This window comes from Cornus florida, unplaced genomic scaffold (genome assembly GCF_030987335.1).
Source record: "Cornus florida cultivar Cherokee Brave unplaced genomic scaffold, ASM3098733v1 CherokeeBrave_3.0.0_Hap2_Chr11, whole genome shotgun sequence".
Classification (NCBI taxonomy): Eukaryota; Viridiplantae; Streptophyta; class Magnoliopsida; order Cornales; family Cornaceae; genus Cornus; species Cornus florida.
Genome location: NW_026775581.1, coordinates 114,556,792 through 114,584,764, shown reverse-complemented (window position 1 = coordinate 114,584,764; position 27,973 = coordinate 114,556,792). Strand labels below are relative to the sequence as shown.

Sequence of the window (27,973 nt, the reverse complement as noted above, 5' to 3'; positions counted from 1 at the left end):
ACATACATATATATGCTACACTCCAATTTGATTCCCATATTCAAACCACTCAAGAGAGTCTCATTAGGCTCAAGAGTCGCAACGATTATATTCAAATTCAGAGTAAGATCATAATCGTCTGAATTCGCAGCCAATGGCGTCTCAGAGCGTGGTTGGTTTCGTTGGCTTGGATGATTTGAGCTTGGAATTGGCCGCTTCTCTGCTTCGCTCTGGCTATGCAGTCCAAGCTTTCGAGGTTTGTTTTCGCTTCCAATCTCTGCCTTTTCTTCTTCTATTTTTGCTTCTCCGTCTTTTCAGAATTGAATTTGTTAATATGACACTTCTTTACAGGGAGGTGAAAAATGTAGTACATTTTTTTTTTATAATAAATACAGCACACTTTTTAATGTGAAAGGACATAAATATTCCGAGTGTTTGTGATACATATTTTTATGATTTATATAATTTTCTTGTCAAGATGAATATTCTGAGATTTAACATCGTAACTGTTAGTTAATGGTACTAATTGAACTCAATCAATGAGATTAAGTTTCTTAGGTTGGGATAAAAAAAAAAAAAAATTAGTAGCAAGGACTTGATCTGGACTTGTTTGGCTCTGGACCTAAGACAAGATTCTAGTAATGAGAATCCAAGTATAAGGGGCATTTACGTCATTGGGTTAAGAAAAAAACAAAAAAAAGGAGTGCATTTATTCAAAAGTTGAGTGGCATTTTATCATTTCCCTATTTTAAATTGCTTTCCCTAATTTTGTAGAAAATGTAAATGTATCGAAAAAGGAACAAAAACAATTGTGTATCTGGAAACTGGTGTACAGTTGGTTGTTAGTGAGAATTAAGAATGCACGGGATTATGGTTTCCTTAGATTAAAGCTAAAACAAGATCTTGATAGACTAGGCCGTTTGATCTAAAGGAGTACAAGTGGTCAGAGCACTTTATTTAGTTGAAAGGAAGATAAGGGATTGAATTCTTTGAATGTAAACATTAAGAGGCCTATGAAGAACAAACTTGAAGGATAAAGAAATTTTGTAGTTTGGTTTTGCATCAATATGGGGGCTTCATTAGCCTTCTAATTCTTTTGAAAGTTTTGAATGATTTTGGTACTTCAGTTATCCTATAACTCTTTATTTTATATAATCTTTTAACATATGAAGTACTATCAGTGAATATTTGTTCTGGGTTTCAGTAGGATCATAGTTTGTGGATCTCTATGCGAATCAAGATTGAGAAAAAAAGGGACTTTTTATTTATTTTTATATTATTGACGCAAACCCATTATTTGAACAGCCTCTATTAATGCTGTTTTTCTTTTGGTAACTTTATTGCTTTCAAAATGCTAACCATACATTATGGTTAACTCCAAATTTAATGCTTTTTTACTTTATTAATTTCAAAATGCTAACCATTCTTTATGGTTAATTCCAAATTTGTCTCTATCTCCTACAATTGATTTGGTATTCCTAGAATTCATAAATGTTATGGCACTCACTTGTTTATCAACTGTTGGTGTTTGTAAGGAAGATATCTATAATATGAAGTTACATTTGAGTTTCTTCTCTCTTTTATAGAGTGGAAAATTTCTGACTTGATTGGAATACTTCATTTGAAAAATAACGGTGACAAACACGTACTTCTGGCGTATATCCAATTTGAAGCTGAAATATTCATTTCTTATGTCCATAAATTACATATATGAATATGTTTTCCTTTGTATTTGTACACTCTGCATATATTTGTTACATTGTTGACAGGTTTATAGTAACTGTAATTATTTTCTGGTTAGCCGTAATTTTAATGTTAGATTGCAATTGTTTCTTCTGCAGACATCCAGTCCTTTGATGGACGACTTTTCAAAGCTAGGGGGAACAAAATGTGGTAGCTCTATAGATGAAGGGAGAGGTGAAACACAATGTTGTATTTTTATTTTTCTGATTTTTAGTAACTCTTTTTAAGACACTGTTTTTGGTAGAACGAGTAGTGTTGACTTAAGGATTATTTTTAATTCCATCAGTTTCCATTTATTAATGTCTCTAAACTTGTATAAAGTTAAACTAATTTCCAGTTCATAAGTGACTAAGGATAAACCCTTAGGGGAAGTTAAGAACTTGGGTCTCTACTGAGTCTAAAGAGTGTCATTTCATGTTTGACCAAGTAAATTCCTTCTTGCAATTTCTCTACTTTTCCATAATTTACAAACCTGTGTTCTTTTATGGAGTGTGTTCCTATGCTCAAGACCTCAAAATTGACTCTCTGACACTTTCTTCCCTCATTTTTTTTGCTTGCAGATGTTGCAGCTTTGATTGTATTGATATCTCATGCAGATCAGATAAACGATATTCTTTCTGGTCACGAGAGTGCTTTAAGAGGTTGTTATGAATCTTCTTAACACAGATTTTAAATTAATAATTGGTCCACTTGGTTAATGTACAAAAATATAAATATCTTTTTCTGGATTTGCAGGGTTGCAAAAGGATGCAGTAATCATTATTCGTTCTACCATATTACCTGCACATATTCAGAAGCTGGAGAAGCATCTTACAGGCAACTTATCTCTTTATATTATTTGTTCTATATGGCAATTTTTTTGATAGGCCTTCTCAAAAAATTTTGGTCATTGGGAAATGGAGGCATTGCTAGGGTTCATGAAGGAAACATTGCATCACTCAAAGCTGGTCGATCTTAGTTTAGTAATTAAGTATAACATTGTCTAAATCTTTTGGGAGTTCTCTTGAAGTTTTGGTCATTAGGAAATCAAGGCATTGTAAGGATTCATAAAGAAAACATTGTCTAAATATTTTGGAAAAATTACATTGACTTCCCTTGATTTGTCATAATTAGACTGATATTCCCCATATTTTGGATAATTTCACTGGCCTCCCCTGCAAGGGACGAGGACATCCGTCAAACTATGACAAACCCTTGCAATGCCTCCAACCTTATTTCTAATTATGACAACCTTAGTCTAACCCAACCAGTCCAGAACTCATCAACATCATCATCATTGCCTTTATTTTTTATAGATGTTGCCGGCCACATAGATTCCCTTTTTTCATTGTCTTCTGTTATAAGCCATTTCTTTCATTAGATTTAACTTTTGTAAGTCATTTCTAATTACCTCATTCCATGTTATTAGTTTTGGTGGACCTCTTTGTTTCTTGCCTTCTATACAGAAACCGATCTTTCCTTTCTTACCGGCACATCAAGAGGTCTATGGTGAATATTTCTATACCATCTAAGTCTAGTTTCTTCACACCTAAGGAGATAACATGTAGAAAAAAAATCAGTGTTTTATTCATGCCACTCTTAAATGTAATTGAATGCTAGTTAAATTATACGCCTTCACAGTTTTTAATAGTGTTTCACCTATTTCATTTCTCTTTATAAAGCCATATTCTCTATGAATACGTGATCATCCTGTTTGATCAACCCTTAAATGTCCATTAAGTCACTTCATATGAATATACCTTCATGACTTGGTATATTTTGTATCATTTCATCTATTGACTGTCAGAATGCCTTCTTTATATCCTCACCTACTGCCCCTTGTGGGGCATATGCACTTCTTATATTCAATATTTATTTGCATCCAATACAAGTTTAATAGCTATTAATATATCTCTTTGTCTTCTAACTTCTATTATTTTCTCTCTCATATATTGATCTACTAGTATGTCTACACCATTCTTATAGTTATCATTGCCATCTGCATAAAAAAAGTTTATACCCTTTCCTGATCTCTCGAGCATAACCTGACCATCCGAGCCTAACCCGAGCTCAAGAAAATAAGCTTGGATTAGGCCCTCCAAGATGGGTGTGAGGTTGGGTTGAGGGTTTGATACCTTGGATAAGATTAGGTTGAATCCTCAACCTGCCCTACTCACTAGAGTTGCACCCCATTTTTTTATGAACTTTCGCAGTTCAAAATTATTTTGATTAGATTTTGCCACTTTCACCCCAATTTTTGTTCTACTTTCCACAATGCTATGATATGTTGGTTAGTATGAGTTATTAATTTAGGATATTAAATCCTAATTTTTCTATTACATGCCTACATAGGGCCATTGCACAATCCCTTAGTGCATAATAATGGCAATTTTTAGGTCTGTTTTCAGCCAGTAATGCCAACAAAGACAGGGAAATGGCCAATCATGCCTTCAGGAATTTAGTGTTAGTACATAACACGATTCCCATACTCCGGCATAGTAAAAGAAAAGAAAAGAATCCCGCTAAGCTTAGCAAATTTGCATCTAAATTGAATTTGTTTGAAGTCTTTTAATATTACTTGGTTGTACTCTTGCAGAGGACTATGGGAGAACTTTTATAGTTGATGCATATGTCTCTAAGGGAATGTCAGACGTTTTGAATGGAAAACTCATGGTAAGATTTCATTCTTAATCTTTTATAGATGTGTATGTAGAGGTCCGCTTGTCTTCTTTCCTTAGTTTCTGGTGGGTAGAGTGCTGATTTTTTTTCAATGATCTTCAGATTATTTCCTCAGGAAGGTCAGATTCCATTTCTAGGGCAAGGCCTGTTCTTTCAGGTACAGTTCGCACAGTTTTTACTTGGACACATTTGATGGGGAATCACTTATATAATTATTACTCTTGAATCTATTTATATCATTCATTAGTGCAACTTTTTTGTTCTGTGAACAGCCACATGTGACAAATTATACGTTTTTGAGGGTGAGCTTGGCGCTGGAAGGTCTGCTTTCTTCCCGTCTCCTTGTCATGTCTAGAATGATGTTAAATTTAATATTCTTCAATCAAAATTTCATATAATTATATTGACAAATGATGAAAAACTTGTGTAAAAAACTTCAAGTTCTTGCCTGACATACTAATTAAGATCATAAATATAATTGTATCTTGGTTGTGCCACTTTAAAACAAAGTTTATTGGTATTAGGGATTATAATATGGCATCTAAAGGCCAAACTTTTATGCTTTTGACATCTGCTTTTCTCCCATTGCAGTAAAATTAAAATGGTAGTCAACTTGCTTGAGGGCATTCATTTAGTTGCTTCTGTTGAGGCGATTTCTCTTGGTGTTCAAGCTGGGATTCATCCAATGATACTCTATGACATCATTTCTAATGCTGCTGGAAATTCATGGTGATTGCATTAATTGTTACCACTAAATAGTTCTTTTTTTAATGATTATATTTTCTGTTCAAATAAGTGCATCATAGAAGATCGCTATTAAGCATTCTGAAAAATTATAGTAATTAGGTGTTAACATTCTTGTTGCTAGTCCAAATGGTCGGGTAATGCATCACTCAGCCAGGTGTTATTTAGTTAAAGATCAGGTTCTCATTTCTCATTGTGGGTTCATATACCTTTAGATTTTGATTTTTATGTCAATTTTGGGCATGGTCAAAACTGAATTGAAACCTCAAATTTTCAATAATGTTCAGTTTGTAGTAATGGCTCAAATCATAGATCAAGTGCCAAAATTTTATAGTTTTGTTGAATCATTTATCCCTTACAGTTAGTCAGTTGAATGAGACCAAATACTTCAATTCGAAAGCAGAAGTAGTAAAGAAATCAACAAATACACACCCATATCAAGCTATACTTCTCGTGCCTACATTTATTGAGGAGAGGTGGAAAAAGCTAATTGTCTCTGAGATTGGGCTAACAAACCATAGCACGCCTTACATCTGTCAATTTCAAAACTCAATGCCTTAACATAGTCTTGGTTGATGCCTGCAGATAATATGTGAAAATTGAGTGTTTTACAGTACTAAAAACACTCTTGCCACTACAATCACACTTCTGGAATCCTACGAACCATCAAGTGGAATGTTGCGCTTCCTAGCCTACAAAGTAGGGTTATAGGTTACCACCAAAGGCTGTAGCCTAGTGGTACTTCCTCACCTACCAAAATAGAAGGTTGAGGGTTCAAGTCCCTGTAGGGGCATTGTGGGGGTGCGAGTATGTTTCTTGCCAATGGAAAAAGTAGGATTATAGGTTAACAATATTAAGATGAAAATGGGACATGTATGTTAATAAATTGCAATCATATGTGTGCGTCTTTATTTCTAGCTGTATCTTATTTCATAAATATGTGCTAATTGTTTGAGTCTCTTATTTATTGTTTATGATAACTTGAAAATTATTCGCTAGCAACTACCTTATTGATTTAAATGAGCATATATCTGGCCCCTTGACTAGTAAATACATGAGGTTTATAAAAGAGGATATTTCAAAATTTCTTTTAATTTTGCTAATTTTTCCTTGAACTTTCATAATTGCAAAGCCTTTTCCTCTTGATGATGACCATAACTATCTGCCAAAACTTTAGAAGAAAAACTGCTATAATTGACTACTGGATTATAGGGGATGTCCAGTATTATTAGTTTGGACAGAGTGAGAGATATTTTGGCTTCTTAGTATCTGATTGAGCTAGGACCCGAGCTCTTCACATTTTGTGAACATTTGATATCATTGCTACTTCATTTTTTGGGGAAAGAAAAGGCTTAAGATATTTTTTGAAATCTTAGATTACTTTTCCTGCAAGTGTGGCAATAAATACGTAAAAAAGAAAAAGAAAAAGAAAACGACGTGGCAATGACACATATTAACCCTGTTGCTTGAGTGCTGGACGGGAGCAATGATTGCTTGGCGAACATTGAATATATCAATGGAAATTGTTCTTTTGACTTCAATACCTATACGTCTTGGGCCAAACTAGTTCACATACTCGGCATTTCATTGTCTATTCAGCATCTCTCCTCAAGCACGTAGGGTGCTCTGTGTATTGGGTCTCTGTGCGTGTGTACACGTGTCTTTTTGTGTGCCTGTGTGTATTAATTCATCAATTAATTAAGGCTTTGTTAAGTTGAGTTGTGCATTTATGTATTAACTCGAGATGCTATAAATTAGCTTTTCATGAAGTTTTTTTTAAAAAAATAGTTTTTGAGCATTTTTCTGTTTTTTCTTTTGTGCTTTCTGTTGTACACCATATTGTGCCCTTCCAAATTGACATTGACATTTCCTCATTTTTACTATTCTTTTTCTTTTTCTTTTTCTTTTTGGGTTCAATTTTGCAGGGTTTTCAAGAATCATGTTCCCCAATTGCTAAAGGATGGCAAACATCATTTCCTGAATACTTTTGTTCAAAATGCAGTAAGATTCCTTTGGGTTATGTATAGGTTAAGTTGCTTGAATGTTCTATAAAGAACTTCTCCAGTTTTAAATTTTGATGTTAACTTCAATTAGTGATGTTGGGTGACACTGTCTTAAAAGTGTTAGTGAATCCTTTCATTCCATCTATTCTTTTGTATCTTGTGAAAGATTTCAATAGTTATGTTGTTAGGACATAGGACCATCTATCAAATTATGTGTCTCATGCATACTACGTAAAAAGTTTTTATAAGTAATGAGCAATGACCTTTTCTTGCAGAGGTTAGTACATATGCATTGATGCTTTTGTTTGGATTGATCAAGAATTCTGTAGATTATTAATTTGCTCAGTTTGTTTGCGAGAAAATTTATTTTGTAACTATGATTCTGTAATATGTATCTTGTTCTACCCCTTAATCTGGAATTATGTTATCAAGCTCACATGTCTGTTATTACTTGAAAGCAATTTATGGTATCTAGGAGAATAAAGGAAGGAAGGGAAAAGAAGAAAAATAACTAATAACAAATTGAAGGAAAAGTCACAAAGGGCTTTCTTGGTTAGAGTAATATATGTCTGGATTGCCCTAAAATTAGAGCAACATTTAAAAAGTATTAAAAATGTTAATAAATAAGTTGCAAAAGTAGTAAGATAAGTTAAATATAAAGCATATGATAATTTCAGTTCTAAATTAGGCACAAAAGATGGGTAGAAAAGTATATGTACACTTGCTGAAATAAGGTAGAAGAAAGCAATAGATTTTAGTCAGATGAAATGCATCAAAAATGAAGATTTAAGGGTTTTAGTAAAAGATGATGAAATTGAAGAAAGATGAAAAGTTATTTTGAGAAATTGTTAAATGAAAATCATATAGGAAGTTCAGGCTTAGAGGAATATAGTAAACTAGGGATAACATAATTTTCAGTAGGATCGAGGAGTGCAAGGTTAAAATTGCATTAAGAAAGATGAAATCAGGAAGGACTTTAAGCCTAGATCGTATATTGAGGTTTGGGAGTGTTTAGGGTTTGATGGGTATCTTGAGTAATAAAATTGTTAAATAGAAATAACAAGAACTAAGAATGTTTGACGAGTGGATAAAGTAACATACAAAGTTGGACTAATTATCGTTGTATTAAATTGAGTCATACTATGAATATTTGGAAGAGAGTGATTGAAGAATGACTAAGATGGAAAACTATATTGTTGAAAGTCAATTTGATTTCATGCGGAGAGGTCCAAATTGGAGTCTCTTTATTTGTTGTGGAGACCAATGAAAAGATATCGAGAATTGAAGAAATAGCTTAAATGGTTTTTGTCATGACAAACGCAGCGAACCCAAGCAACAATCATGAAACACGACATAAAGTAAACACGCCATATACAAAGAACAAAAAGCTTTAGCGTGGTTCGGCAAAGCCTACATCTATGGTGAAGATCTGGCGAAACTTTTCATTATGTGAAAATCTGGAGATTACAAGTTTTAACCTCCAAACCCTAGCTCTCGTTCTTACTCTGTTTTCTGTGATTTCCAGTCTCTCAATATCGCACTCCAAACCCTAAACTTATTTATATATCGAGCTACAAGATAGTACTAATTAGGGTCCACGACCCACAAGCAAAAACTGGTCAAAAAGCTCATCTAATGGATCGTCGGGTCGCAACGCAATCCGTCACCAAATTTGGGCCATAACTAGGGGTGGCAATATTTGACACGACACGAGATAAGCGGGTTTGGGTTTGGGCTAATCGTGTTTGTGTCATAATCGTGTCGACACGGATTGACCCGCTAACTAAACGTGTCGTGTTCGTGTCTGACCTTGTAAACACGATTATGACACGATTAACCCGCTTAACTAAACGTGTCAGATAAACGTGTCGTGTTCATGTAAAAAATGACCCATTTAGCAAAACGTGTAGAATAAATATGTCGTCTTTGGGTCAAAAATGACTTAAATGTGTCTTTTCGTGTCGTGTCAAGTCTTGACCCCTTTATTAAACAGGTTATGCGTGTCGTGTCGTGTTACACGTATAATAATCATGTTGTGTTCGTGTCAAGGGTCTTAGACACGATTAATAATCGTGTCGTGTTCGTGTCAACCCTAATTGTGTCCATGTCGTAATTGTGTCGACACGAACACGACACGCCAACACGAATTGGCACCCCACAACATCACAATTTTTATTGATTTAGAGAAAGCCTATGATAGGGTACCTAAATGTCTAATATGGAGGGTTTTAGGGAAAAATAGATTCACAAAAGGTCTATTGACGTCATAAAAGACATGTATGATGCACGTGTGACTGTAGTTAGGATAACTGTGGTGGAAACAAGTGAATTTTCAATTATTGTAAGCTTACATCAAGGGTCAACAATAAACTTACATCTTTCTGCCTTGGTTATGGATAAGTCTGAGAGTAGCTATTTTGTAGTTTGTATCTAGTCCACCCCCTCCTCTAGTGTCCCAATGTTGGTGGGACAAATACTAGGTATCGGCCTTATGTTGACTACAACTTAATGAATGTATTAGTACCTGCAATATTTTTAAGAATATGTTCCTGTTAAATCTTTTTATATATGTGAAATAAAAGCTATTTTCTACTAGTTTTTGCTACTCTGTGATTTAATTTCTTGCATGGGGTCTTGTATTGTTGGAAGATGGCTCAAATAGGTTGAGCAATATATTCTTTATTTATTTATATATTTTTGATAAGCAATATATTCTTTATTTTTGAACCCTCATATATTATCCTCATTATTGTCTTCTTGATACCTTAACTTACCTTAATTGAAGTTTACACGAGCCTAATGGACTTCTGTTTGAATTGAAGGGGATCGTTTTGGATATGGCTAAATCATTTACATTTCCTCTGCCACTTTTGGCAGTTGCGCATCAACAACTCATAGCAGGTATGAATTATGGATATCATAGTTTCTCAAATCTATATTTTTAGCCTGTAGGTGACTCAATTATGCTTGGAGGCAACCTGGTTCCTGCTGAGTTGCTTCGAACATTTCCTTAACAGGCATTACACATGGTCGTGGGGATGCTGATGATGCCACATTGGCCAAGGTTGTGCTTATATTCGATGCTTTTTCTAGTACAAGTTGAATTAGCAAGTTTTTGTGTCTTGCTTTGATGCCATCTTACAAGGAAATTAATTTGTAAAATTCTTGGTCTTATGTTATTATCATTTTTGTAATTTTCCTTGTACACAACTATTCTTGCACAGGTGTGGGGAAAAGTACATGGAGTGAATATTATGGATGCAGCCAATGCGGAACCTTACTACCCTGAGGAACTGGCAAAACAAATTACTGCCACACCAACTCCTGTAAATCGAATCGGATTCATTGGTCTTGGAGCAATGGGATTTGGCATGGCAACTCACCTACTAAAATCAAATTTTTGCGTTATTGCTTACGATGTATGTTGCCATTTTCATGCAGTATTAGCAAAAGTTGTTCCATAATCTTCTAGATAGCAGTTCACTCCAAGTTCAACTAAATATTAAAACGGTCAGAAATAATGTCAACATCAGTGGGAACCAGAGCTGTTGATGGGTTTTCTTTATTGCTTTCAGAAAATGAAAGTAATAAATACTAAAATGTCTTGCCATTTGTTGGAGTTAGAGATAGAGATCTCTTGTGAACCTTGAATTAAATGAAGATTTTGCTCAAAAAGGCGTAATGCCTCTTGTTTTTGTAATGGTTTCTCCTTTTCCAATTGTCTGTTTCCTCTTAAGGTCGAGATCGCATAATATGAGATAATCACCTGTTCAATTTTATCTCGTTGTGTATGTCTTGGAAACATGAACATAGAAATGGCTTTTCATTTGTATTAAGTATGTATATTTGTTATATGTTATATTATTGTAGTTATAAGTTTGTACTGCATATATATGTTTATGTATTCAATATGAATTTTGGGTTCATTTTATTGTATAAACAATTTCCTTATGATTCTACATGTGCGCACTTGCGTGTCTTGGAGGCTTTGAGCATAATATCATACGTAATAAATGTTGGAATTTTTTATTACTTCAAAACTAATGATATTTTCATCCTATTTGGATGGTAGGTGTATAAGCCAACTCTTTCCAGATTTGCAAGTGCAGGTGGCTTGATTGGGAGCTCTCCATCTGAAGTATCTAAGGGTAATTCTTGTCAAGTTCAAAGGTCTACGTTTCAAGTTCCATCAAGAGAACAACCACATTCTCTTTTTAAGTTCCATCAAGAGAACAACCACGTTCTCTTTTTGGACTAAGGAACCCACTTTCTTCTCTTATCCATGCTGTCCATACTAAGTTGATTTCCTCTTCAATGCAAATATAATCAAGAAAGAAGTGGAAAAGAAGAAAGAGGAGAGAAGAAACTAGAGTGGATAAAATGACTGCACATTAGAATGTTCTTTCTCTTTCTCTTCTCTATTTCCATTTTGTACTATAACTGTGAAATTTATGAACATATCTGCAGTTACTGTAAAGATCTACTGTAATAGCAAATCCTGGTATATGTAGATTGACTTCTTATCATATGTTTGTGGACAAATATACCCCAATAGTTAAATGATCTCTTTGCAGAGCAAGAAACATTATTAACACTTGTATTCCTCCAGATGTAGATGTGCTTGTTATCATGGTAACAAATGAATCTCAAGCTGAAAGTATTCTATATGGAGATCTTGGCGCTGTTTCAGGTACAATAGTCAGTATCTCATTTAAAATGTCTTGAGTTTTACTGATCTTATTTGTCTGTGTTATATAGTCCTTCCACCTGGAGCATCTATTATCCTTTCATCTACGGTTTCTCCTGCATTTGTGAGCCAGCTAGAGCGACGCTTGCAAAGTAGGTTCTTCTATCTGACTTACACTTGCCCCTTGTTTTGTAATGCAGTTGGTAGTTTTAGCTTGTGCATTAGATATTAATATCATGAATTCATTTTATTCTTTACTATTATTTATTCTGTTATCTCCGTTTCTTTCCTCAATTTGTTCTCCTTGCTATTATTTTGGTCTTATGTTAGATCGATGTAGCTTGAAATCTGTTAAGGATAATTAATCACTATTGTCCCTGGAGAAGTTTTCATTTATGACTATTATTATTCATTTTTCATAGAATTCCTAGTCTTTTAATTTATGCAAATTTTAGTTGAAAGTAGGTTTGTTAACAACTAAATAGTTTGACTACCAGTTTAGTGATAGTTGGAGATCTCTTATCACTAGAAAGATAACAAAGTATTGTATTTGAAAAAGAAGAGGACTTTCTTCTTTAAGGTTTTCTATTAGATTACAGTTCTCTCCTTACCAAATTTGAAATATATATAATTTTTATGGGTAGCTTTGAATGCTCTTGGAGACTGTAGAAATAAGGGAAGAATAAAATTTCCAAGCATACATATTTTTTTTTAGGTAAATATTTCCATGCATACTTTAAAGACAATGTTTTTTTTTTTTTTTTCCTAGTTGGTACTCACACACAGTTGTCTCTTTTGAGACTTGAACTCCTGACCTCCCTTTGGGAGGTAGGAAGCTGATACCGCTAAGCCACTGGCCCGTTCTTTTTAAAGACAATGTTCATTCTTTGATAGGTAAACTATCCACTAAAAGGTGCCAGGGGGTGCAACTTATGTACACACGAAATGTAAAAAAGCAAAATTATACAAAACTGTACCCTTGTCACCCAAAAACTTCACAAAAGAATTATTAACAAGCGTAGAATTCTCCGTAAGCATATGGTACAAGGGCCTCAATAGAAAATGCTTCATCTTTAACAAATAATTTTCTCCATTCCATCAAAAGGTCTCACCGTTGCTCCCCTTCAAAACACATGGCCAAAGTAATAAAGAATCTTCTCATTACACTGTCAAAGGGAGCATCCACTACAATCTACAGAAGAAAAGAAGAAGAGTCTACAACTCTCCAATAACCAGCCGATGGATAAGCAACTTATTAACAGTCTCTTCATTAATCTTACACATATAGGGGGAAAACATTGCAAATTAGCATCATTGTTGGAACAATCAAATACGCAAAAGCATAATTAAGACACTACCATTCATACAAGTGCAAATTAGCAATGATAAGGTTGCTCCATTTTGACCTGGAGGTCATGAGTTTGCATACATTTAATCCTCCCCAGACCTGGTAATGGTGGGAACCTCGTGCACTGGGCTAGCCCTTAGAAGTGCAAATTAGCATTGCGAAGTTCCCCCAATTACAAATTTGTAAGTAAATAAGGTAATAGAGAGTTTTTTCCTTGTTTTTACGTAATACCACAGACAGTATATCCCTTTCCATATGCAGGTTGCATTGTTTTGAAACTTCCCTCCTTCTGTCCAACCTAGAGAGATAGAGACTAATTTCCCTGTTTATATGCAATATCATAGATAATGTACCAGTTCCCTGAAGGGCAAGTTGTACTGTTTTCTACCCCATAAACTTTATAAAAAATGCTAGCTAGATAGATAGAGTGAGGCCCGTTTGTACATAACAGTGCAGTTATTATACCACTTTTCACAGGGTAGGTTCCATTGTTTTTTGAACCCTCAATACCTTTCTCTCTCCAACCCTGAGAGAGGGAGAAAGTATTTTCCATTTTTATATGCAACCTTACAGATTGTATACCACTTCTTGTTGGGGCAGGTTGCACCAATTTGAACTCATAGCTTGTAGCTGAAGTGCCTGTCAAAGCAGTATGAGGCTACTAATAGTTTCTCCTTCTTAGGACACTTAATGTAGTTATGCTTGTAATACTTTCAAGTTTCATCATAGCATGCCATTTATCTGCTCTTTATTCGACTCTTATAATGGAGGGAGAAAATATATTCCATTTTTATATGCAACCTTACAGATCGTATACCACTTCTTGTTGGGGCAGGTTTCACCAATTTGAACTCATAGCTTGTAGCTGAAGTGCCTGTCAAATGAGTATGAGGCTACTTATAGTTTCTCCTCATTAGGACACTTAATGTAGTTATGTTTGTAATACTTTCAAGTTTCATCATAGCATGCCATTTATTTGCTCTTTATTCGACTCTTATAACTTTCTTCTTCATCATGTTCCCGTACTTGATGTTAATTGTGCTCACCATAAATAATTCACTTGTGAATTTTGTAGATGAAAATAAGGATTTGAAATTGGTTGATGCTCCTGTCTCTGGTGGTGTTAAGAGGGCCTCCGATGGAACACTTACGGTGGGGAAATTAAACTTTTCTTTCACCAATGTCTTGGTTTAAGAGATTGTTATGTTTAGTTCCATGAAAACAGCTGTTAGCAATGTTTATTAACTGAAGTAACATGTTATTGTTAGATAATGGCATCAGGTTCGAATGAAGCTCTAAAGCATTCTGGTTTGGTTCTCTCAGGTAGTAAACATTTTGGATAAAGTTTAAAGGGAGAATTTATAATTATTCGTTTCAAGAATCTTGAAATTTATTTGATTGACTAATTAAGTGATCCTTGGGTGTTTCTTGTGAATAGCGTTAAGTGAGAAGCTCTATATTATCAAAGGAGGTTGTGGAGCTGGAAGGTACTTCTTAGTTGATCTTAGTCTCTTTGTTTGGATTTTCTCTTGACTGGGTCATGAGAGCTTGTACAAGTACATGCATCTAGATGCACAATATATTATCTGTGATACAAAGTATATTGATTCATTTTGTGATGCATTTAGTGTTTTGAGTTTACTGGGAAGGAAATACCACTCATATCTTTTTTCTATGTTTTGTTCTCTAGTGGTGTAAAGATGGTTAATCAATTGCTTGCTGGAGTTCATATAGCATCAGCAGCTGAGGCAATGGCCTTTGGTGCTCGATTGGGGCTAAATACAAGATTTTTGTTTGATGCCATCACAAATAGTGGAGGAACTTCTTGGTATGATCATGCATGATGCATTGCATAATTGTTGTTTTTCCATTAAGAGTAATTTTGTTATATTTGTTATAATTCATAAATATTACTTTTAGGGAAAATGAAAAAGAATCCTTGAATTATACTGCATTTCCGAATAACCTCCCTGAACTTCAAAAAGCTTCCCTAAACTATAGAGGATTTACAAATAATCCTGTCATGTAGCTGATAGCAGAACAACAAACTTACATAACTGTCCTTACAGAAAGATATTAAAAATTGATTTTGAAATAAGAAATTGTCCAAAATTAAGTTAAAATCTTAGGATACACTGTTGAAATAAGCCCATATGTTTCCTCGTATTCGGGTCCAAAAAATGTATCTCTTCATATGTTGTTGTCCAAAGAGTAATTAGTCTACATGGAGAAAAATTAAACAGTGATGCATAACCTGTACATCACTGATTTGAGCCTACCATATGTAATAAATAGCCATGTGCTACGTGGTTTTAATTGTCAATGTTATTATTGATTTACTACAGAACCTACCTTGCTAGTTTCATGATAATGCAAAGAAGAGACTTCCTATCTTGGCTAGAATAAAACATCAAATTTGACTTGAGTTATTAATGAGCCAAAAAATTCTTACAATTGGAATCATATACTGACTCATTCTCTTACATCTGTTTACTAATGCTTCCTATCACATACTCTTCGCAATATTACATCCTTTACAATAATCATGCTGCTTTACTCCCTAAAAACAAAACTATATGCATCTGTTATTTGTCAGAAATGCATTATGTTATGGGCTTTTTACCTTTATACAACAATGTAGTGATTAAATTTGAAGTCTGTTGCAGGATGTTTGAGAATCGTGCTCCACATATGGTGGAAAATGATTATACACCATTATCTGCACTCGACATATTTGTGAAGGATCTGGTTAGACTGACATCACATGCACTGCTGTAAAGTTGTTTTTTTATAATTACTTTAAGTTTGTTATAGATTATGGTTGTGATTGTCCACAGGGTATTGTTTCTCGTGAATGCACATCCCGTGGAGTCCCGCTTAATGTTTCTACTGTTGCACACCAACTCTTCTTATCAGGTGCAGTCCGATTAGCGAAGATCTTTTCCTTAACTTCTAAACTTTATAGTTCTATTTGACTTTCCATTCCATCCTTTGAACTAAGATGTTACAACTTCTATTGCAGTTCATAAATTTTCTGTTAAACTAAAAGCAGTTTCTAAAACTTGGAAAAACCTAGAAAAATATAACATTTGACCCTTGCGTTGACCCCCAATTTGTAACTGCTAGGTTAGTGCAAGCTAAGACTGATGATTAAATTAGGTCTTGGAGAAGTCTTCTTCTTCTCTTTCTCCCCTCATATTTTTTTCTTCTTTGGGGCCACAATGGTAGCTTAAAATTTAAAACAAAAAATGGGGAGAATAAAGAACGTAAAAATTAGACGAGATTCAAACTTTCTCCAAATATCCGAAGAATGTGATTGCTTCCTTACATGGTTTGTATTTCATCCAGAAATGGATGAGGACATATGGATATTGTCATTATCATAGATGACACGTTCATTATTGTCATAGGAAATCATTTGATATTTTTATCATCGTAGAATTTATTCTCCACATTTATTCCAACCCCTTCTATTGTTAGAGGATTTAATATTAAAGTTACACCCTCTCTAAGAGTTTAAGCTTTTAGAGTGGATGGTTGGTTACATGGTACCGGAGCAGGCAAGGTTCTGAGTTCAAACCTCATCGTCACGCTAATAATTAAAATTGAAAACACGTGTTTGACCAAAAGAAGGCCACACGTGAGGGGGTGTGCTAGAGGATAACCTCACCATCACCTAAATAATTAAAATTGAAAACACGTGTTGGACCAAAAGAAGGCCACACATGAGGGGGCGTGTTAGAGGATTTAAATATTAAAGTTACACCATCTCTCTCTCTCTCTCTCTCTCTCTCTCTCTCTCTCTCTCTCTCTCTCTCTTCACACACATACACACACATATATCAATCACACATCTGATCTAATTGAAAGTGCTTTCAGTAGTAATGGCCACTCCTATGACTGTTTCATTATTAGCCTTTATGTGAAACAAGAAGATAATCTGAATACTTTATTTGCGGTCTCATGCAATTTTATCTTAAATTATCTGCATGATAGCTGAAGTCAGTTCTTTTTTAACAACAAAAGTAGTTTGTTGTAGCTGGTTGCCATGTAGGAGAGGAACTTGTCTTGGACATAAAGACTTAAGTCTGAAGATGAAGAAATATGAAAATTAGCTTGATCATCCTCGCAACGCAGAAGAATGTTTTTGCAAAAAGTGAGATCACATAATATATGCCTTAGCTTTCTTTATCACAAAAGCTGACAATTTTTGGTTCAATACCAGTTGTGCATATCTAGAAAAACCTCTACAATTTGTCATAATATGAGATGTGCTGCCCTCTTTGGGCCTTTGGAGTTATAGGTGACAGACTTTGTGATGTTGTGGCCCGAATTTGGTGCGGGTCGCGTGCGATCCAACGACCCGTTGGATGAGCTTTGTGTGGGCCCCAGCCCACCAAAATTTGTCCTGTTTTTTGCTCATGGACCGTGGACCCTAATTAGCCTCTTGTAACTCGATATATAAGGGCACTTAGGGTTTGGAGTGGGGAAGAGAGAGAGAGAGAGACTTTGAAAATCGTACAGAAACTGAAAATCGTACTGAAACTTGTAAGCTTCGATTTTACACACAGTGAAGACTTTCGCTGGATGTCCCGGATCCCAACTGTGGACGTAGGTTGTTGCTGAACCACTTATAAATCTTTGTGCTCTTTGTTTGGTGTGTTTACTTTTCTGTCCTGATTCTTGGTTTTGTCTTGGGTTCATTGCGTTTGTCATAACAGACTTATTCATTCTATTGATCAGGTTCTGCTGCTGGATGGGGTCGTATAGATGATGCTGGTGTAGTTAAGGTATAGACTCTTTGTGTATATGTTTGGATTTCAATTGGAGGAAGAAACAAAAAGGAAAGAATATATTTGTTAAGGAGTGCATGGATTACTTAAATTGGACCCATAAACATGATATTAAGTTCAGAATTGAATTTTAACTGCATTTCTCCTACGTGCGAACTATGTTTTTATCATTCAAATCTCTTGTTGTAGTTTAAAATATTTATTGTTCGTTATGATATGAACATACAAAATATATATTATAGTAGGTGAAAGCATGCCAATACATAAAGATCATGATTGAAAATTGAGTGGTTACAGGTTAATTTGCAGTCTGTTCTTATTCTCACAGGTCTATGAGGCACTCACAGGTGTCAAGGTTGAAGGAAAACTTCCTGTTCTTAGGAAAGAACTTGCTTTTCAATCTCTTCCATCTGAATGGCCTTTGGATCCCATTGAGGATATATGTAAGCTGGATCAAAACAGTTCAAAAACTTTGATTGTTCTGGATGATGATCCAACTGGAACACAAACTGTTCATGATGTTGAAGTATTAACAGAATGGTAAGTCTCTTGTTAATTACATTATATTGTTGCTTTGCCAGATCATTGGTGAAGACAATATTATCCACCCTGGGATGAATAAATATTGTATCCAGCTGTAAAGCAAAGTTGCCGTATTTCATTTCCATGCCTATTGTAACTTTGTTATCTGATATCCTTATTCTATCATATATAAACAAGCACCTTAAACGCAAGTTCATCAAAAGAGAATCACTTAGTTCTATAAAAAATTCTATTTTACTGGCTAGTGACTGTACATTAATGTTTTCAGGAATATTGAGCCACTCGTTGAACAGTTTAAAAAGAGGCCTAAATGCTTCTTCATTTTAACAAATTCTCGGTCCTTGAGTTCTGAGAAGGTAAGGAGCTTTCTAAATGTAAAATCTTTGATATTAATGCTTATTTCCTAATAAAAAGAAAATGATCCTTGTTTAAAAACTATATACACTAGAGAAATCACTTTACTATTTTCTTTTTTAATCTCTGAGTATAAATTTGACTTCTTACAGGCCACTGCATTAATAGAAGATATCTGCCGAAACATTCGTAGTGCAGCTAAATCTGTTGAAAACATTGAATATACAGTTGTTCTGAGGGGGGATTCAACATTACGAGGACACTTTCCAGAGGCAAGGACAGGGACCCTCTAATAAAATTATACTATAGTAAATTTTAACAATATCCTTTTAACTCGTTTCATATCTTAATACCATCTATATTGGCCAGGAAGCAGATGCAGCTGTTTCAGTATTAGGTGAGATGGATGCGTGGATCATTTGCCCCTTTTTTCTTCAAGGAGGCCGCTATACCATTGAAGATGTGCACTATGTTGCAGATTCTGATCGGTATTATTCTTTCTTCTGCTGAATCACAGCCTTCAACTAGCTAAATCACTTACACTGTTTAATGATCTTGGTGTCTGTAGGCTTGTCCCTGCTGGGGACACAGAATTTGCTAAAGATGCAGCTTTTGGCTACAAATCTTCAAATCTCCGCGAGGTTTTTCTTTTCTTCTGTTTTTTCTTTTTCCAATTATCTTAACAAAGCACATGACATCATGAATACTCCAAAAGAAAGGAGGAGTTATTTCAGTTTTGTGTCTTGTACTAGTGGGTAGAGGAGAAAACTAGAGGCCGCATACCAGCCAGCAGTGTGAAATCTATCTCTATCCAACTGTTAAGGAAAGGTGGACCAAATGCTGTTTGTGAGCAACTTTGTAGTTTTGAAAAGGTACATAAACCTGTTCATAGATCATTTTACAGTCATTTTATTGGCTAGCATTTTATGTCTATTGCTGCAGTTGGTAGTTCATTCTGGTTATTTTCCTATTTAAGCTTACATGTCAGGCTTATGCACACATACACATGCACACTACCTCAAATGGAAACATATATCTCAGTAGGAACTAGATAGTTGAAATTTAAGTCTTTGCTTAGTTGAATTGTGGACACATATAATCTAGTACAACACATTGTGCAGTCAACTGATTGCTTGCCTATCTATTTGAATTTGTGATGTTGATGTTTTCTGGTCATTTTCCTAAATATACTTACATGTAACACATTGCACACGCGGAAATAGTCATAATTAAAGGGTTATGAAAGCTAGATATGCATTCTACAAGACCTATTTACCCCCTCTGGGTCTTGATCACGGGCTTTGTGCGACTCTTTCAGATCCTTGGGGTCCTTACTATCAGTTTGTATTCTATTACATGCTTCACGTCAGAACATTAAGTTTCTACTTTTGTTTTAATTTATTGGGTGAAACAGGGGACAACATGTATAGTTAATGCAGCCAGTGAAAGAGACATGGCTGTATTTGCAGCTGGAATGATCCAGGTTTCCTCTCTCTTTTATATTTCACTGTTGTAGTTCTTATACTCTGTCATGTCTCTGACAGAACTGAAAAGTTCTTTTTTTAATTCAATATGCAGGCAGAACTGAAGGGAAAGAATTTCTTATGCCGCACTGCTGCTAGTTTTGTTTCTGCGCGGATTGGAATCATTCCAAAATCTCCAATATTGCCCAAGGATCTTGGGATAAATAAAGGGAGGAGTGGTGGACTTATTGTTGTGGGTTCATATGTTCCAAAAACAACGAAACAGGTGAAAATTGTTCTAAAAGTTTCTTGTAATTCTTTTCTCACCTAATATTTCTGTATGTTTATTTGTTGAAGTCATAACTAAAATTTTTGTACTCCATAGGTGGAAGAACTGAAATTACAATGTGGCCATATCTTAAGAATTATTGAGGTGATTCAGATGCTAAACATTTCTTTATATTAGGAATGACCTGATAATGGATCTTTTCACGAAAAAAATGAGATTGTTGCAAAACAATTTGAATTTTTTTTTTTTACACAAAGTTTAAGGAACATATTTGCCTGTCGTATGAACAGATTTCTGTTGATAAACTTGCCATGAAGTCATTAGAAGAGAGGGAGGAGGAAATCAATCGAACATCTAAGATGGCAGATGTTTTCCTTAGGGCTTGTAAAGACACTCTAATAGTGACCAGTCGAGAGCTCATCACTGGAAAAAGTGAGTTTTCTCTTATATTTTTGCTGTATTTTTTCCGAGCTGCCTATTCATATATAATTTTCAGGATAAAAAATTATCTTCTCCAAAACCCCTCAATATGAAAAAAATTGCAGAACTGAATCCAAGAACATAGTTAATACTTGAGAAATATTCTTCTTCTTATTCTAATATCTCATCCCATTTTTCCACTGACAGCTCCTTCTGAGAGTTTGGAGATCAATTTTAAAGTGAGCTCTGCACTGGTGGAAATTGTTAGGAGGATAACTACAAAACCTCGTTATATTCTTGCAAAGGTACTTCTAGTTGTCATTTGTTCCCCGGTTTACTCAACAAGGAAAATAATGATCTTCATTTTGTTTTATCATGTACTCGTTTGCTCTATACTCTTTGTCATGGTTGTTATTGTTTAGTTTATGGAAATATAAAAATCTTGGAATATGTTTACTAAGTAATAAAAAAGTGTAAAAATCAATTAATTACATTGTTTCAATTTCCTTTTTGTTTCTACAAGAAAGTGGTGTTTTCACACCTAAGTGTTATTGTTGTCTCTCTACATTGAATTGCTATGGAGAGAGAGAGAGATAGAGAGGAAGAGGAGGGAGTGGCAATGAAGAGAGAGAGAGAGAGAGAGAGAGATTATTTGTTGATTCTGTTCTTTGCAATTTTTTCTTCTCTTGGTGAAAGAGATGATGAACAAAGAAATATTTCATACAAGAATGGGTTTGGAATTAATTTGTTATTTGGGATTAATGGGTTTTTTTTATCACCATTTGTTGCTATGTAATATATGTATATAATGTGTAATTTATTTTATGTAAAATCTGTTATATGTATTAAGCATGTATAATACTTAGGGAAACAAATTATGTATAATTAATTTCATTACGTTAATTTAATAGAATAAATTATATCAATTTTAAATGAAATTGTGATGAAATGTATATTAAATGAAAATGCCCTTATACATAAAATATTTTTAACCAACTGAAGGGAAAAATTGGCATTTCCTAAAATTTCTTTAATGGATTTAACGGTTCTTTACCAGTAGGGTAGGTATCTGAAAGTTAATGAAATCTCAGGGGGCAGTTGACTTTGTCTTTTTTCAAAGTTCTATTCATGCCAAACCTTGGGGAAGTTGAGATCATTTACCCAATTTTTAAAGTAAAACTAGGAATTTGCAGACCTGAACAGTTCACCTGCATGTCGCCTCATCTTTATATCCTTTGCATTCTCATATCAATTTCTTACTCTCCATCTTTTGTTCCTCATGATTTTTACGTCTAGTGGAAGTTCTTCTTCAGTCAATTTTGTCCTTGTATCTGTTATTTTGTTTACCAACTTAAGGCTGAATGTTTTATTTGTTTTGATGTAATGTACGAAGATTTTAGAAAGAAAGGGTGCAAATTTTGTGTTCATAGTGGAAGATGTAGGAATCCCCTTTCAAAAGGGAAGTGCATCCCAAGAACTACGCAAGGGCAAAGACACCCACTATATAAGCAACACGGCCACAAAATCTACTATATCTCCCACGGATTTACTATTTGACCCCTGTACCCAAAAGAATAAAGAACTAAGTATAGAGAATTTCAACACCCAAATCGGAACCTTTTCCCCATCAAAAGACCGCCTCTTCCACTCCCGCCAGCAGCCCCACCATAAACAAAGAGCGCCACACTCCAAGCATCATGGGCTTGCCTCATCACTATACAGCCCCTCCAAGCCTCAAGCATGCTCTTTGGGGACTCCGGCATAACCAACTAGACTCCGAATAAGGCAACAACATGGCCTATCTATCCCTCACCACTGGGCAGTGCAAAAGGTGACCTACTGGCTCCTCCCCACCCTTGCATTTACAACTCTAATTGACGATAGTCTGTCACCACCTCCTCAGATTATCAATAGTCAGAGTCCTCCCCAGCACCATTGTCCGTCCAAAAAAAGGCCATATTAAGGGGTACCCTAGTATGTCACACCGCCTTCTAAGGAAAAAAGGTTTGCGAGCATCCACCAAGCACCGATAAATTGATCTGTCCATAAGCCTCCCATGGTTGGATTCCATCCAACACCACTTATCATCAGCCAAACCCATCACCTACTGCCTATACAACAGAGCCTGAAACTCACACACATCTCCAAGCTCTGAATCTTGGAAGGATCTCTCAAACTGCACATCCCACAACAACCTCCTGCTATCAAGACGATAACATTGAGCTACCAAGATCTCCTTATCCACCGCAATCTGAAAGAGCCTCGAAAAGGTAGACTCCAACAACACACATCTTTCCAGAAGCCAACACATCTCCTATTCACCCTGAAACAAATATGCTTTGAAAATTCATCCTGCCCCTTTAGATGAATTTCCAAACACCCACTCCTACCAGCGATCTCACCTCTGTCAAACACCACCCTTCTGTGTCTTCACCAAACTTTCTGCAAATTACCGTCCTCTAAAGAATCTGTCTATCCATATTTCCTTTTCCAACCTCCCAACCTTCTCTCAAAGTGCTCCACCACAGGATCCCAAATGGACACCCTCCTTGAAGGAGCTATCAATGGGAGACCCAAATAAGAAATCGGAAATCACCCCACTCTACACACTAGAATGTCTACCAAAGTGTCTATCTCGACCACAACTCCCACCAAGAGTAACTCACTCTTTCCAAGATTCACCTTCAACCACGAAACCGTCTTGAACACGTCAGAACACACCTCAAAAGCCTCAGTTGTGTCTTGTCCACATCGCAAACCACAATAGTATTATTCGCAAACAAGAGGTGGGATACCTCTATCTGATTCAATGACTCTCTCTCCATTCTGAATCCTCTGATGAATCCCATCTCCACAGGTCTCCTCATCAATCTGCTAAGAGCTTCCATCACCATAATGAATAGTAACGGTACAAATGGTCCCTTGCCTCAAACCTCTCGAGCTGCCAAAGAACCCAATTAAGGACCTGTTAACTAGGACTGAGAATCTCACTGTAGAAATGTAGAACCATATCCATCTCCTCTGTGTCGTCCCAAAACCCATCCTCTCCAAAACATACACCAGGAAACTCCAGTTCACATGGTCATAAGCCTTTTCCACATCCAGCTTACAAATCACACCTGGCGCTTCACTAGTCAGCGTAGAGTCCACACACTCACTAGCAACCAAAACAGAATCCAGAATTTGGCGACCTCCAACAATGGCATTCTGAAAATCACACCATCAATGACACCTCTCAAATGCAATGCTAGAACTTTAGGTACTAGTCAAACTAACAGGTCTAAAGTCCTTTGCTTTTGATTTATAGACGTATAGCCATATAGGTTTGCTTAAATATGCTGAATTACAAACCATACAATTTTAATAAATGGGTCTATATGGGGCAAGAGGGGGTGAGGATGGGTGGAAATTAGGAATAGTGAATCTATATATATATATATATATATGTTGCAAATATTTTCTTGTTTGTGTTTAATTTGTTTTTGTCATTTTCAGTAACCCCCATGCAAATAAAAAAGACATGTACATTTTGACCATTATCTAACCTTTTCTTATCTCAGGGTGGAATCACCTCATCTGACCTTGCTACAAAAGCTCTAGAAGCAAAATGTGCAAAAGTAGTTGGACAAGCCTTGGCCGGTGTTCCCTTGTGGCAGCTAGGTCCTGAAAGTAGACATCCAGGAGTTCCATACATTGTTTTCCCAGGTACAATTCAGGTCTTATCTCATCTTAATATTTTTAAAATCTAGTAGGAATCGACCTGTGGATGTTTCACGTATAAATATGCCTTTCTTAGGGAATGTTGGCGACAACAAAGCTGTGGCAGAAGTGGTGAAATGTTGGGCTCGTCCAGTCAAATTTTCATCAACAAAGGAGCTCCTTATTGTAAGTACTCTTAAATCAAAATTTTAGACTTTACCCATACTCAGAGAGTGACTATTATTCTATATACAGAATGCAGAAAAAGGTGGATACGCTGTTGGAGCTTTCAATGTTTATAATTTGGAAGGGGTTGAGGCAGTTGTCACTGCGGCAGAGGAGGAACAAAGTCCTGCTATTTTACAGGTTTGAAGCAATCAATTCAGAAATATATGAATAGTCTAAAAGCAGCTGATTCTCAAAACTTTAGTCTCATGTAAATACACTGCAAAAGTATTCTACCTTTTACAGTTGCAACATATTTTCACTTGTTATGTCAAAGATAATCCTGAAATTTCATTCTCTTGATTATTGAAACTGTGACAACTTGATCTCTTAATCTTCATAGATCGAATATTTTTAGCAAATTTACTAAAACACTCTGTTTTCCAGATCCATCCTAGTGCTTTGAAGCAAGGAGGAATTCCGTTGGTTGCATGTTGCATCTCTGCTGCTGAACAAGCAAGTGTAAGTGGCACTAGAAATATTCTAGAAGTTATAACCAAAAAAAAAAAAGAAAAATGAAGAAGAAGAAGAAGAAACGAAAAATCTTTATATTTTTAATCATGCATTTTGTATTAGTAGCTATACCGGTATGAAGCATCAGTGAAATGTTTGGTATAGGACAAGGCTGTTCCCTTTACAATAGATGCATTTGAAATTGTTCAAGTTGAACTGTGGGCAAATTAGAATGTTACAGGAAGAATAGCAAGGTGATAATTTGGTCTCCTAGTGAACAAATAATTCACTGTGAAGAGGTTCAGTGGCCAAGAATGCTTAATGCAGAATTTCTGTAAACGAAGTTGATGTGCTCAAATTTTGAAGGCCATGTGTGACTTCCAAATGTTTGCTTCTACAAAGCTAGCTTGCGACTCTGCCCGCTTATTTGCCTGCAAGACATTTATTTATTTATTTTTTTGTGTAGTTGGTACTCACACACACATGCCTCCATTGAGGCTTAAACCCCTAACCACCCCTGACCTCCCTTTGGGAAGTAAGAGGCTGATACCGCTAGGCCACTAGCCCGTTGGTCTACCTGCAAGTTGGACCAATGAAAAATCTATAGTCTAATTGTCAACGTCCCACTTCTTAGTTTGCATTTTGCAAATGTTCTTTTCTGTTCACACATTGCATAGTTTTATATAATATTGGGATAATTAGATGTTTGAGCCAAATCTACAGAAGATTGTTTAACCATGTCTCTTACTTTGTTCAATTCAATGTATTTAAAATATAGTAGGTAATTAACCGTCATTTTATGCACTGTTTACCTGCTAGTTAACTTTTAAATTTAAATACCCATGCATTCATGACAGGTTCCCATCACGGTTCATTTTGATCATGGAAATTCCAAGCAAGAGTTAGAAGAAGTTCTTGAGTTGGTATGTTAGCTTGTTTAATTTATTTAAGGGACATATATATTTGTCTCATCTCGTGATTAACAGTTGCTGATGTTCAAATCGTATCTTCAGAGTTTTTAATGTATTAGCTTTTGTTTATTCCTGTGTTGAAACATGCAGGGATTTGATTCAGTCATGGTAGATGGTTCACACCTTCCTTTCAAGGACAATATCTCATACACGAAACATATTTCATCCTTGGCACACTTAAAAGATATGCTAGTGGAAGCTGAATTAGGGAGATTGTCAGGAACAGAAGATGACTTGACTGTGGAAGATTATGAAGCAAGGCTAACTGATGTTAATCAGGTTCTTTTTGTCACTTAACTAATATCAGATCTCCATTCACGTTCTTGCATTGACAATATCATCATATTTGGTTCCCTATGTTTTCCAGGCTCAAGAATTTATTGATGAGACATGGATAGATGCTTTGGCAGTCTGTATTGGAAATGTCCATGGAAAATACCCTGCAAGTGGCCCGAATCTTCGACTTGATTTGCTTAAGGTCTGATACAGATAGTCATACTTGTATTTCTTCTTATAAACCTTTTATTAAATTTGAGATTTCTATTATTTGATTTATGTGCATCAATTATCACCTGATTACTGTTAGACAGCTTGGTTGATGGACATATCCAGTACACATAATGTTTAAAAATTACGTTTAATTGTACAATGGAAATGAATTGCAGAAAATTTTAACTCTTCCCCACTTTGGCTAAGATGAATGATCACTGACATACATCTTTTCATTTTCTACGACAACACTCTCACAAACTTATTATTCTCAATTATGAAGTTCTTAACACACATTTAAAATTTGTCCTCTAGAATAGGAATTTGTCTTTTTCTTTGAAAAAAATTTGCCTTGGATAAAGTCATTTCGATAAAAGTGTTGATGCATCCATATCAGTCATGTTGCCCATTACAGTCTTTGTTCTGTGTCCAGGATCTGTATGCATTGAGTTCGAAGAAAGAAGTTTATATTGTTCTTCATGGAGCTTCTGGATTGTCCGAGGAACTTATCAAGGTATATCTATTCACAAGACAGTGCTATTGAATTTCAAATATCATCAATTCTTAATGATATTGAATTTCAAATGTCGTCAATATTTTTTTTTTTTTTTTTTTTTAATGTTCATAGACCCTCCTAGATACATTAACTGCTCGACTGCTTTTAACAGGAATGCATAAAGCTGGGTGTAAGGAAGTTCAACGTAAACACAGAGGTCCGGAAGGCTTACATGGATTCACTGAGAAACCCTGAGAAAGACATTGTCCCTGTTATGGAATCTGCAAAGAAAGCCATGAAAGCTGTGGTTGCAGAGAAGATGCGCCTTTTTGGCTCATCCGGAAAATCATGTTGAATGTTCTTTGCTAGTCACTTCGTAAAAGGAAAAGACTGCTGCGGAAGTTGCAACTTAAAACCATAGGGAAGCAACCAAATCATGCTGGCATATTGCTTTTTCCCTTATGAGAATATATTGTATCTGTGATATGTAAACAAGTACCCATTCAACCTAAAATTATGTAATTATATGTTGTTTTATTCTTTCTTTTCCTTTTGACTTGATTGATATCTTCAACTTTTTTTTTTTTTTTTTTTTTTTTGGGCAAATATGATGCTA

At 35.4% G+C, this 27,973-nt stretch overlaps 1 protein-coding gene across 1 annotated transcript; it reads left to right on the top strand.

Moving 5' to 3' along the window:
* On the top strand, positions 1–27,894 carry LOC132285119 (uncharacterized). The gene is made up of 42 exons (XM_059787285.1): positions 1–235; positions 1,821–1,896; positions 2,283–2,363; positions 2,458–2,538; positions 4,298–4,374; positions 4,483–4,537; positions 4,653–4,701; positions 4,972–5,109; positions 7,050–7,125; positions 9,950–10,028; positions 10,145–10,191; positions 10,352–10,546; positions 11,200–11,275; positions 11,737–11,817; positions 11,886–11,966; positions 14,238–14,314; positions 14,431–14,485; positions 14,601–14,649; positions 14,853–14,990; positions 15,829–15,910; positions 16,000–16,078; positions 17,906–17,952; positions 18,284–18,495; positions 18,767–18,854; positions 19,005–19,124; positions 19,222–19,340; positions 19,421–19,493; positions 19,605–19,724; positions 20,267–20,335; positions 20,431–20,601; positions 20,701–20,748; positions 20,895–21,036; positions 21,232–21,329; positions 24,585–24,729; positions 24,821–24,909; positions 24,979–25,089; positions 25,336–25,410; positions 26,259–26,324; positions 26,463–26,651; positions 26,740–26,850; positions 27,295–27,375; positions 27,530–27,894. Exons 1-42 carry the CDS (start codon positions 134–136, stop codon positions 27,710–27,712), a joined length of 4,131 nt encoding a protein of 1,376 aa, XP_059643268.1. The 5' UTR covers positions 1–133; the 3' UTR covers positions 27,713–27,894.
* Positions 27,895–27,973: the final 79 nt, after the last annotated feature.